General features: G+C 56.4%; 1 protein-coding gene across 1 annotated transcript in view; it reads left to right on the top strand.

The window, feature by feature from the left end:
* Jade1 (jade family PHD finger 1) overlaps positions 1-12,244 on the top strand; it is a 37,053-nt gene that overhangs the window by 19,296 nt on the left and 5,513 nt on the right. Inside the window, exons 7-10 of the mRNA XM_090356955.1 lie at positions 2,120-2,287; positions 3,245-3,361; positions 5,370-5,891; positions 9,005-9,122. Of these exons, the coding sequence (XP_090213081.1) occupies positions 2,120-2,287; positions 3,245-3,361; positions 5,370-5,891; positions 9,005-9,122 (925 nt within the window). The remainder of the gene's footprint in view (positions 1-2,119; positions 2,288-3,244; positions 3,362-5,369; positions 5,892-9,004; positions 9,123-12,244) is intronic.

The raw sequence follows: 12,244 nt of genomic DNA, 5'->3' as shown, positions 1-12,244 counted from the left end.
AGATCTGAGGATTAAGGTTCAAAGCTAGCCAGGCACAAAAGGACCTGAGACTCTTGTCTCTAATTAACCTCTAGAAAGTGGAAAGTGGGGCTTGGCTCAAGGGTAGGGCGGTAGCCTTGAGCTGAAGAGCTCAGTGACAAAGCCCAGGCCCAGGGGTTGGGCGGTAGCTTGGAGCTGAAGAGCTCAGGGACATTGTCCAGACACAGAGTTGACGCCCCATGACCCACAAAAACAAAAACAAACCCAAAGCCAGCCCGCAGCGAACTGGACTTGCTGATTTAGAGGGCAAGAACGTGGAAAAGAAGAAGACAAGAACAAGATGGGTCGGGAGGACTCCAGCCCAAGTCACAGGCCAAGAAGGCTGTGCGCTGAAGACTGCAGCCCCTTAGTTCAAGTTCCAGGGCTTCCATTCCTACAAAACAGCAGTCAAGTCTCAGATAAGTTAAAGGAGATGCGATGACGCAGCCCAAAGTCATCCTGATAACAGCTCACTTCCTGGTGTACTCCATTGTGCAGGTCCAAGGTCACTCTGACCCCACACACAAAACGTGTTGACAAAGAGGAAAAGCACCTCTTTTCCTTTCTTCTCTCCCTGCCTTTTCCCTGTAGCACGGAGGTTTGAATTTATTCTTGGTAGGCAGGAACTTGAGTTTCATCCCAGCCCCTCTGGCCTTAGCTGTTTTTCAGCTAAGGTCTCCTGCCTTTTCTCCCTGGCCTGGTGCTGGACCATCATCCTCCAGCCTGGAACATTGATTTAGACTGCTATGGGAGCAGGGTTTCAGAGGCAGCCAAGAGGGTCTTCCTCTGAGATTTGGAACAGATTGGGTGAGTTGACCTGAAGGAGGCTCAAGGCTTCCCCTGAGATCTGTCTGCCTCGAGGGATTTCCCCTGTCCTTCCCCAGCCGATGCCTTGTCTCCGCTGAGTCTGTTGTCTTGTGTGGTAAGTGCAGGACTTTCCTCTCCTCCTTTATAAACGGGAGGTGACCTGTGCAGGACTTTCCTCTCCTCCTTTATAAACGGGAGGTGACCTGTGCAGGGCTTTCCTCTCCTCCTTTATAAACGGGAGGTGACCTGTGCAGGACTTTCCTCTCCTCCTTTATAAACGGGAGGTGACCTGTGCAGGGCTTTCCTCTCCTCCTTTATAAACGGGAGGTGACCTGTGCAGGGCTTTCCTCTCCTCCTTTATAAACGGGAGGTGACCTGTGCAGGGCTTTCCTCTCCTCCTTTATAAACGGGAGGTGACCTGTGCAGGGCTTTCCTCTCCTCCTTTGCGTGTCTGTTCTTGAGATTTTCCCTGACGTCAAGGCTGGTGGCCTCAATTTCAGATGGCTGTTTTTGTAATCTTCTTAGCATTGGTGTTTTTCCTTTGTGAACCCCTTCTTGATCTGTCTCTAAGGCGTACTGCTAGCTTAGCCCTGCTTCTCCAGTTTCGCAGTCCAGACCTGCAGTGTTGTTTAGCTGGCCCAGGTCTGTCCGTGGTGCCTGCTCTGGGCCTGGCACCGCCTGACTCGGCTCCAGCTGCCTCTGCTGCACTCGTCCTGTGGTGTCTGTGGCACAGGGCCTGCTTTCATCTTTCTGGGAGGTAGAATTGTGTTGCCAGGACTCCTGACTTCTAGTTGATTTAAAGTTCTGTCTGTCTGTCTGTTTTCTAAAGCTCTCTGGGCCCCTGCTACCATTGGGGTGACGTACTCCATATTTGCTTTTTCCCTCCTTGAACCATTGTGATTGCGTACAGTGGGTGCCACCTTGTGTGACGTTGCCACCTTGTGCAAAGCAAGCTTTGTATACATCTTACTCTCCACCTATCCGGACGTCTTGGTCTGTGTCTGTCTGCTCCTCGTGGGCTTTCTGTGTCTGCCCCCATCTCCGCCCCGTGTGCTCCCTGTGTAGCTGCTCTGAGGCCCTCTTCCCACAAGGCCTCCCCGGGAAGCGCTCCCTGGGAGATGGGGCTGTGCAGGTGTTTGGAAACCTGGAGCTGCCTGCCAGGCGGAGTACTTTAGAACGTTCCTCTCCTTCAGTGGTGTGCACTTTGTGCCTTAGCCCAGGCACCTGGCATCTTTCTGGGGTCGCAACCCCGTGTTGGGGGTGGGAGGAAAACGTGCTTTCTCTTTGTATCCAGGCCTGCTATGGAATCCTCAAGGTGCCAGAGGGCAGTTGGCTCTGCCGGACATGTGCCCTGGGGGTGGAGCCGAAGTGTTTGCTGTGTCCCAAGAAGGGCGGTGCCATGAAGCCCACCCGCAGTGGAACCAAGTGGGTCCACGTCAGCTGTGCGCTGTGGATCCCAGAGGTACGTGACTTCTCTCACCCGTCCCAGGCCGGGGCTGCGTGCTGCCTGCGTGGGCTCTCCTCTCTTGTCCTGGCATGGAATGTGCTAGCGCCACGAGGGGCAGGGCTGGCGGGGAGCCCCTCCCAGTTCTGCATGCCACACACCAGGCACACACTTGTGCATGTTGTTGCCAGTCTTGAGGTTTGAACTCGGTCCTGGGCATTGCCTTTGGACACTTTCTGCTCAAGGCTGGTGCTCTGCCACCTGAGCCACAGCACCGCTTCTGGCTTTTTCTGTGTGTGTGGTTCTGAGGAATGGAGCCCGGGTCTTCGTGTGTTCTCGGTGAGCACTTACCACTAGGCCACACTGCTGGCGCCAGCGTCAGCCTTTCTAACTTAAGGGGTTTTTGTCTGATTTACTTCCTGTCCGACACCTTGATTGATTTAATTTTCTGTGTCACTCTGGGAACATCATTTGTGACTCATACGTCAACATATTTTGGTGCAAGACAGTGCATTTTCCCTCCTGAGAAAAATAGCCTGGGAGTAATTGGCAGTGAAGCTTTATAACCGGGGTCTCGGCAGTGCCGGGTCTTGTGATTTGGTGTCACCCAGACACTGCTGGGTGATCAGAGGCAGTGTTTTATTTAGCTTGTGATGCTTCCTCCTTGAGTGCACTCAGGTCTTCTGACAGAACGAATGTTTATTTACTGGGAAATGGCTAAGAAATAGCTTCTGTGTGTTCTCAGTCCAACTTGAAAGTCTGATTTGGGCATTTTAAGAGGGTTTTTAGTCCTGATGAAATCATTCCTGGTTCAGAGGTGGATCGCACTGTCCACAGGTGGACATGGCGTCGTCGTGTTTCTGTAAACAGGGACGTGGGTGTGGGGCCGGGTGTCTGTAGGAGACAGGGCAGCGCGGGGAGCTGTGTTGTGTGCCTCTGCCTCTGCCTCTACCTCTGATGGCTGTCTGCCTGCAGGTGAGCATCGGCAGCCCTGAGAAGATGGAGCCCATCACCAAGGTGTCTCACATCCCCAGCAGTCGGTGGGCGCTGGTGTGCAGTCTCTGCAACGAGAAGTTTGGGGCCTCCATACAGGTAAGCGGCTCAGCAGGCTGGGCCGCCTGCTGTGGCTCTTGTGGCCCGGGCTCTGCCCTGCTCCTGCAGAGGGTTCTGAGAGGGGCAGGACATCGAGATCTTGCCCAGATACCTGTGGTTAGCCAGTATCTAGAAGTCAGCTGGCGAGAGGGCGTTTTGCCCTTTCTGTCCTAACTCAGGCCTCCCGCGAGGCCTGGGCCACAGGAGCTTTCCATGAGCAGGCAAGGGGCGGGTCCTCTTTCCCTGCGGACCTGAGGCAGACTCCCGAGAGCACTGGTGGAGGAGGGGTAGTGGCCAGGTGCCTCACCTCAACACAGCCTGGACATTGGATTGTTTTGCCAGTCCTGGGCTTCAGCTGAGGGCTTGAGCACTGTCCTTGGACTTTCTCAAGGCTAGCGCTCTTATCACTTGAGCCTCAGCACCACTTCTGGTTTTTTTCTATGTATGTGGTACCGAGGAATTGAACCCGGGTCTTCCTGCGTGCTAGGCAAGCACTTTACCACTAGGCCAAACTCCCGGCCCTGAATTGTTTTGTTTTCCTGGTTCTGGAGCTTAAACTCAGGGCCTTGGCTCTGTCCCTGAGCCTCTTTGTGCTTAAGTCGCAGCACTACTATCCCCTTTCTCTGAGTAGTTATTAGAGATAAAAGTCTCTTGGACTTTGCTGCCCAGGCTGGCTTTGAGCTGCGATCCTCAGATCTCAGCCTCCTGAGTTACTAGGATAATGAGTGTGAGCCAGCGGCACCCTGCACATTTTTTTTTTTTTAATGGCACTGTGTGTGGTGGGGGGGGGAGGATGGAAGCATAACTGCAAGTCAGTGTGTTATGTGCCCATGTGTGGGTAGATGGGAAGGTTCTGAGGTCAGAGGAAGGACTGCATGGCTTTCCCTTGTCATCGATGCCGTCCTGGCGGTGTCTCCTGTAGACAGCACAGCACCTGACAGGGTCGTGAGACTCCCTCCCTGCCCCTGCCTGCTGTCAGGGCCATGCCTGCTGGCTGGAGGACGGGTCCACCACCACACCAGTTGCTTGCTTTCCACGGGATGAACTGTGCAGTCTTACTAGCTGTGCCCTTGGGAATGGAAGGAAGAGTCAGGTGCCAGTGTGAGCCTGTGCCACGCCTGGCACAGACCAAGGAGGAATGGCCCCTCACTTGCAGAAGAGCAGGCAGTGGGAGCGGCCTCTTCTGTGGACTCCCGCTGGGCGACCTGTTCCTCACCACTGATTGGCTTATTTTCCCAGAACATTGATTTGAAGGAGGAAAGATGTAAGGAGAGCTGATAATTTGTGTCTTCATAGCACGATTCTGTTGGACTAGCTCCTGTCTGGGTGGCGGTGCTCCTGTCAGAGGCCGACGAAGCTCATTGCTCTTGATGGCCACACAATTGTGTTAGTGGAGCTCGAGCCAGGCACGGATGGCCTCAGGGCCAGGGCCAGCTCAGACTCCTGTGCTTGTGGCTTGGCTAGGTGTGTTCTGGGTTCTGTGTTGAGTGGGGCTGTGGCCAGGTGTGGGGACGGCCCTGTGGGGACCCGAGCCCTTTTGAAGCCCTACCCGGCCCTTACCTGTCCACAGAAGGTCCAAACCCCAAAGCTGAAAGGTGTAAGAGGTGGGGAGGAGGGGTGCCCTCAGCCGCGCAGGAGGCCGGGGGCGTCTGCTTTCAGGCAGACGAGCAGGAAAGCCGGTCTGGAGTGCTGAGTGTCACGCGTCAGTGGGTTTAAGCATGGGATGGTGTGGTTGGTGGCTAGGGAGCCTCCATGTGCAATGTCCCCATCCCAGGCTCTGCTTCACGGGAAGCCTGCGGGGTTCCCTTGGCTGCCACTGTGCATGAGGGGTGACGCGGGGTGGGGTGTGTGTGTGTGTGTGTATGTGAGACGGGGTAGGGCGTGTGCGTGGGGGGGGGTGTGCGGGTGACACGGGGCGGAAGGCGTGTGTGCGTGTGTGCGGCACGCCTGGCACCTCTGCTGTGGTGGCTCTGTGCGTAAGCGTCTCTCCTCTGCGTGCCCCCTGCAGTGCTCGGTGAAGAACTGCCGCACGGCCTTCCACGTCACCTGCGCCTTTGACCGGGGCCTGGAGATGAAGACCATTCTGGCGGAGAACGACGAGGTCAAGTTCAAGTCCTACTGCCCCAAGCACAGCTCGCACCGGAAGCCCGAGGAGGGCCTCCGGGAGGGGCCCCTCGCTGAGGACGGGGGGCCCGAGGGCACCCCCCAGAGCCCGCGGGAGGCCCTGGCTGGCCCCGGGCAGCAGCGCGAGGAGGCCCACCGCACAAGCGTCCGCAAGCAGAAGCTGCAGCAGCTGGAGGACGAGTTCTACACCTTCGTGAACCTGCTGGATGTGGCCCGGGCCCTGCGGCTGCCCGAGGCCGTGGTGGACTTCCTGTACCAGTACTGGAAGCTGAAGAGGAAGGTCAACTTCAACAAGCCCCTGATCACCCCAAAGAAGGACGAGGAGGACAACCTGGCCAAGCGGGAGCAGGACGTCTTGTTTAGGAGGCTGCAGCTGTTCACGCACCTGCGGCAGGACCTGGAGCGGGTAATGATCGACTCCGACTCTATGTAGCAACTAGCGACGAGGAAGCGGCGCAGGAGGTGACGGCCAGTCCTCCCCTGAGCGCGCCCGCTGCCGCCGCTCGGGTGGGCTTCTCGGTGGTTCTTAACTCGCTCCCTTAGCCTCTCCTGCTGGCACGCTCGGGCGCGTCTCTCCTCGCCCCGTCTCCAGAGGGACCGCCCGGGGCGTCGGAAGGTCGGGCGGGCTTACCATGCGCGTTGTGGGCAGAGGTAGGGAGGTGACCGAGCAGCGGCTTCACTGTCCCCACCCCCACTGTGGGGCAGAGCAGGCGAGGGGTGCTGGCGTGTGCGCGTGCGTGTGCGTGGACACTCCCGATGCTGGCTGCTCCGTCCTCACTGAGGCTGTGCTCCTGGTCTGTGTGTGTGGGGGACAGGCGTGGTGTGCGACGTGTGTGTGCCGTGGACGTGCAGTGCACGTATGCAGAGGCGTGTGCACGGTGCCTGTACAGTGAGTGTGTGCCGCACAGGTGTATACACAGTGTGCACGCCGTGTGGAAGTGCAGTGCACATGTGCATGGATGCACTGTGGGGTGTGCACGCCGTGTGTAGGCGATGTGTATGCCTGTGTGCAATGTGTGTAGGTGTGTGTTCAGTGTCTGTATACACCATGTGTGTACAGTGCGTGTACATGCATATATGGTGCATGCACGGCGTGTGTGTGTGTGTGTATGCTGTGTATCTGGCGTGTGTGCATGTGTGTGTGTCGGATGGGTGTGCGGTGTGTGTTCGTTCAGTGCGCATCAAGTCTGTCCCTGGTGTTTGCAGTGCGTGTTTCCTGGCACAGGGCCCCTCTGCAGTGCTCTGCACACTGCAGGTACTTGTTGTGTCTCCACTGTGGTTGCAGCCTCGGATTCTGGCACAGTCCAGCCGTCGGCTGCTTTGTGCCCCCAGTTCTCCTGGCCTTTGGGGTCTGATCAGCCTCCTTCCCGCGTGGGCTGGCTCCCTCCCCAGGAACCCCCCCTCCCCCCCGCCCTGCAGGTCTTTGCCTGGGCTCGCTGACTGGCAGTGCTTCTCCCAGCATCGTCCACGTCCACCTGTCCAGCTCCCTCCCCCCATTAGCTACCATTTAATTCATTAGTGTGGCCAGGATAGCCAGGCCTTCACTGGCCTGAAGCTGCCTGTGCTGGCAGTCACCAGGTGGCCTGAAACGACGATGGTTGGCCCTCCAAGCCCCTTGCTTGCTGGTGGGGTGTGCCGCCCTCCTGGGAGATGGGAGTGGGGGCCGGCAGGAGCAGCCTAGGTGTCTGTGCCTCCTTCCCTGCGGCCGGAGGCTCCGGGGACCTGGCTGGGGAGGCCGCGCAGGCCCCCGCACTCGCCCGGGCGGGGAGTGCTGGTGCTGAGGTCTGAGGCAGGCTGGCCAGTGGTGCCGCCCGCTCCTGGGAGGGAGGGCGGAAGTCTCATGTTTTGGCTGTGTTTGTCTCAATCACCACAAAATAAAAGTGTAGAAAATGCCTGTGGTGTACTAACTCTTTACTGTATTGAAGAACATGCACTCACAATTAAATTCTGAACTACTCTTGGAGTCAATGCTGCTTTCTAAGTAGAACGTCTATGATGTATGAAACACAGGGAATAAATCAGGATTTGTGTGTGCGTGTGTGTGGCATTACTTACATTTGTCTTCAGTTGCTTATGATGAAGGAGATGGTGCTTTCCTGAAATTTGCCCTGGTGTGGCGGGTGGTTAGGAACAGTGTGCGTGTCGCGCCAAGGCTGACCAGGGCAGGGTGGTGTGAGACCTGACTGGAAGTGACAGCAGACTGTCCATGCCGGGCTGTCCCGCCCGATGGCTCGGGGGGGGGGGGGCGCTCATGTGACAGGTGGCTGCTCTTTCCAGCAGCTTTGACCCCCCAAACCCCCCAGCTGCCATCCACCCCAGTGCTGTCCTGGGCTGGGCATTTCTGTGCACCGCCGCCCTTGGGCACACGGAAGGACACCACGGCCTTGAACTTGGATGAGTTGGGGGCGGTGCTGTGATGAGGGTGTAGGGGTCGGGAGCACCTGCAGGCCGCCCTGCTGGGGGTGGGCTCTGGGTGCTCTGGAAACTTACCAGACTTGCAGACAGGTCTATGGCAGGTTTGCTGAAGCTACTGCTTTCAGAAGCCTGGCACAGCACTGTGGCCTGACCTTGTTCCTCTGCCTGGCCTCCAGGGAGGCCGGAGGTGTGGCTGTGCAGGCGGGACTTTTGGGGTGGGTCATGCAGGGACAGGTCGTCTCAGGGGGCCCCTGCTGCGCTGGTTTTGCTAGGCGTGGTCAGCAGCCACGGGAATGCAGCCTCTGGGAAGGTCAGCGTGTAGCAGAGTCAGGGAGAGAGGCAGCTCGGGTGAGGGCTCTGGAGGTCAGGCGTCTTGGCTTAGCGAACCCCTGTTCTGTTCACCTCCTGCCTTTGGGGTGTGTAGCTGTGAGGAAGAACTGATGAGGCCCACAAATAGCAACTCCACCTGCTTTAGGTTCTCTAAGCAGGTGGTGGGTTGACGCAGCTGTCCTCCGCCAGCCGTCGGTGGAGAAGCCGGCGTGTGGGCGCCAGCTGTAGTGTGCGGAGGGTCTGCAGAAAGCAAGTGCAGTGCGCCACACCACCTCTCCCCATGACCAAGGAAGGCGGGTGGCCTCTGGCCTTTCCCTCCGATGGTAGCAGGAGGAAGACCCTGCTTTGGGTGTTGGAGCTGAGGACGGAGTGCTGGTTAGACAGGTGTGCTCAGCTGGGTCTGAGGCCTTCCCGCAGCCGCCAGGCCCTGTACTTGTTGGGTCCAGTGGGCAAAGGCTCACTGGAAGTTGTGGTGGCCGGATGGAGGTTGAGGGGGCTTTGCCGGGGGCTTCTCCATCGTGACTGCCAGCTGCTCGGGTGGCCAGGAATTGTCCTGGTCGGAGGCCAAAGCCACTGTCAGGGTTCTGCGAGGGCACTGGCCTCTTCCCGGGGCTGCTGCCAGCACCAAGGGGAGCAGCTGGAATGCGTGTCCCCCAAAAAGATGAACGACGGGCCCAGATGCGTAGTGTGTTTTGTTTCAGACCAGCTTTTCTCCGATAAATCACTGCAGTGGCTGCTGTGGCTGATGTGGACTCTGTATTCTCTGCCTTGCAGGTACGGAACCTGACGTACATGGTGACACGCAGGGAGAAGATGAAAAGGTCCGTGTGCAAGGTCCAGGAGCAGATATTCAGTCTGTACACTAGGCTCCTGGAGCAAGAAAGAGGTTCAGGTATGCACTGAGGCTTGGCTAAAGTGCAGGACGCGTTTGCAAACCTCGTGAGGACTGTTAAGGGAAAACACTTTGTTCTTCAACCTTCCTCCTCTAGGAGAATGGATGCACACATTTTCATCAAGGAAATCACGTTAAAGGGAAAGGGGCTGTGACTTTTGGTCTCCAATAGGGGGCTGAGTCCTGTTTTACTGATCCAACACAAATCTTGTCTTTCCAATCTCTGGTAGAATGGGAGTGCAACAAACTACTTGTTGAAGCTGTCCTGAGACGCAGTGTCCAGGGCTGCCCTTCGGGTCTGAGGAGGACAGTCTGTGGGTCTAGGGAGGCCCTAGGTGGGGCCCCTGCCCTCAGGGCGGGGTGGGGGCATGTCTCGAGTTCTTCTCATCTGTAGAAGAGGCTTGAGCTGTGACCAGTATTCTGGGAGTTCATCTCCCAGAAAGTGGGACAGAAAGGATGTGAAGGAGGGAGCAGGTCTGGCCTGCCTGCCTCCAAGGCGCTTGAGCGTCTTGCCCTGGACCACTGGAGGCCATTCCTCCACCTGCATGAGTCGTAGTTGACCTCTGTCTGACAGCATTTGTGGACTTTTGTTTCTGTGCCGAGATTGTCGTGACCGGTAGAAATGGCGAAGTTGTTCTATAACCACTTAAGATGAAATCCAAACACAAATTAACTAGCCTTGTGAACAGAGTGTTGATCAGCTAAAGGTGATGCTGAGTTCTCAGTAATCTTGATAGGTGACACAGTTTTAGTAGCGCTGACTTACTGGTTCTGCTTTAGATCTTTAGACCAGGACGAATGTAGCCCATCATGTCATTAGCTGGACCTTGGAGTTGACAAGCAAAACTCTTTTAAGAAGTTTCTCCTACGAGGGTGTTGGAGGACAGAAGTTACTCTCTGATTCATCTTCAGCTTCCACTCCTCTTCTGTCCCCCATTACCTCTTCATCTGGGGCTGCCTGAGATCCACCTATGTTGTGCCTCGGTGGCTCGTCGGGTGGTGGTGGCTGTCAAGTGAGCTCTGGGTGTTCTCAGTGTCTCTTTGTCAAGTGGTGGTGACTGTCTAGCTGAGCTCTGGGTGTTCTCAGTGTCTCCTTGTCACGTGGTGGTGACTGTCTAGCTGAGCTCTGGGTGTTCTCAGTGTCTCTTTGTCACGTGGTGGTGACTGTCTAGCTGAGCTCTGGGTGTTCTCAGTGTCTCTTTGTCACGTGGTGGTGGCTGTCAAGTGAGCTCTGGGTGTTCTCAGTGTCTCCTTGTCACGTGGTAGTGACTGTCTAGGCGAGCTCTGGGTGTTCTCAGTGTCTCCTTGTCAAGTGGTGGTGACTGTCTAGGCGAGCTCTGGGTGTTCTCAGTGTCTCCTTGTCACGTGGTGGTGGCTGTCAAGTGAGCTCTGGGTGTTCTCAGTGTCTCCTTGTCACGTGGTAGTGACTGTCTAGGCGAGCTCTGGGTGTTCTCAGTGTCTCCTTGTCAAGTGGTGGTGACTGTCTAGGCGAGCTCTGGGTGTTCTCAGTGTCTCTTTGTCATGTGGTGGTGACTGTCTAGCTGAGCTCTGGGTGTTCTCAGTGTCTCCTTGTCATGTGGTGGTGGCTGTCAAGTGAGCTCTGGGTGTTCTCAGTGTCTCCTTGTCACGTGGTGGTGACTGTCTAGCTGAGCTCTGGGTGTTCTCAGTGTCTCTTTGTCATGTGGTGGTGACTGTCTAGGCGAGCTCTGAGTGTTCTCAGTGTCTCCTTGTCAAGTGGTGGTGACTGTCTAGCTGAGCTCTGGGTGTTCTCAGTGTCTCCTTGTCACGTGGTGGTGACTATCTAGGCGAGCTCTGGGTGTTCTCAGTGTCTCCTTGTCAAGTGGTGGTGGCTGTCAAGTGAGCTCTGGGTGTTCTCAGTGTCTCCTTGTCACGTGGTGGTGACTGTCTATGCGAGCTCTGGGTGTTCTCAGTGTCTCCTTGTCAAGTGGTGGTGGCTGTCAAGTGAGCTCTGGGTGTTCTCAGTGTCTCCTTGTCACGTGGTGGTGACTATCTAGGCGAGCTCTGGGTGTTCTCAGTGTCTCCTTGTCAAGTGGTGGTGGCTGTCAAGTGAGCTCTGGGTGTTCTCAGTGTCTCCTTGTCAAGTGGTGGTGGCTGTCTAGGCGAGCTCTGGGTGTTCTCAGTGTCTCTTTGTCATGTGGTGGTGACTGTCTAGCTGAGCTCTGGGTGTTCTCAGTGTCTCCTTGTCATGTGGTGGTGGCTGTCAAGTGAGCTCTGGGTGTTCTCAGTGTCTCCTTGTCACGTGGTGGTGACTGTCTAGCTGAGCTCTGGGTGTTCTCAGTGTCTCTTTGTCATGTGGTGGTGACTGTCTAGGCGAGCTCTGAGTGTTCTCAGTGTCTCCTTGTCAAGTGGTGGTGACTGTCTAGCTGAGCTCTGGGTGTTCTCAGTGTCTCCTTGTCACGTGGTGGTGACTATCTAGGCAAGCTCTGGGTGTTCTCAGTGTCTCTTTGTCATGTGGTGGTGACTGTCTAGCTGAGCTCTGGGTGTTCTCAGTGTCTCCTTGTCACGTGGTGGTGACTGTCTAGCTGAGCTCTGGGTGTTCTCAGTGTCTCTGTCACCTGGTGGTGACTGGCTAGGCGAGCTCTGGGTGTTCTCAGTGTCTCCTTGTCAAGTGGTGGTGACTGTCTAGGCGAGCTCTGGGTGTTCTCAGTGTCTCCTTGTCACGTGGTGGTGACTGTCTATGCGAGCTCTGGGTGTTCTCAGTGTCTCCTTGTCAAGTGGTGGTGACTGTCTAGCTGAGCTCTGGGTGTTCTCAGTGTCTCTTTGTCATGTGGTGGTGACTGTCTAGCTGAGCTCTGGGTGTTCTCAGTGTCTCCTTGTCATGTGGTGGTGGCTGTCAAGTGAGCTCTGGGTGTTCTCAGTGTCTCCTTGTCACGTGGTGTTGACTGTCTAGCTGAGCTCTGGGTGTTCTCAGTGTCTCTTTGTCACGTGGTGGTGACTGTCTAGGCGAGGTCTGGGTGTTCTCAGTGTCTCCTTGTCACGTGGTGGTGACTGTCTAGCTGAGCTCTGGGTGTTCTCAGTGTCTCCTTGTCATGTGGTGGTGACTGTCTAGGCGAACTCTGGGTGTTCTCAGTGTCTCCTTGTCAAGTGGTGGTGACTGTCTA

This window comes from Megascapheus bottae, chromosome 23 (assembly GCF_031878675.1).
Source record: "Megascapheus bottae isolate mThoBot1 chromosome 23, mThoBot2.hap1, whole genome shotgun sequence".
NCBI lineage: Eukaryota > Metazoa > Chordata > Mammalia > Rodentia > Geomyidae > Megascapheus > Megascapheus bottae.
This window is presented reverse-complemented; position numbering and strand designations above follow the sequence as displayed.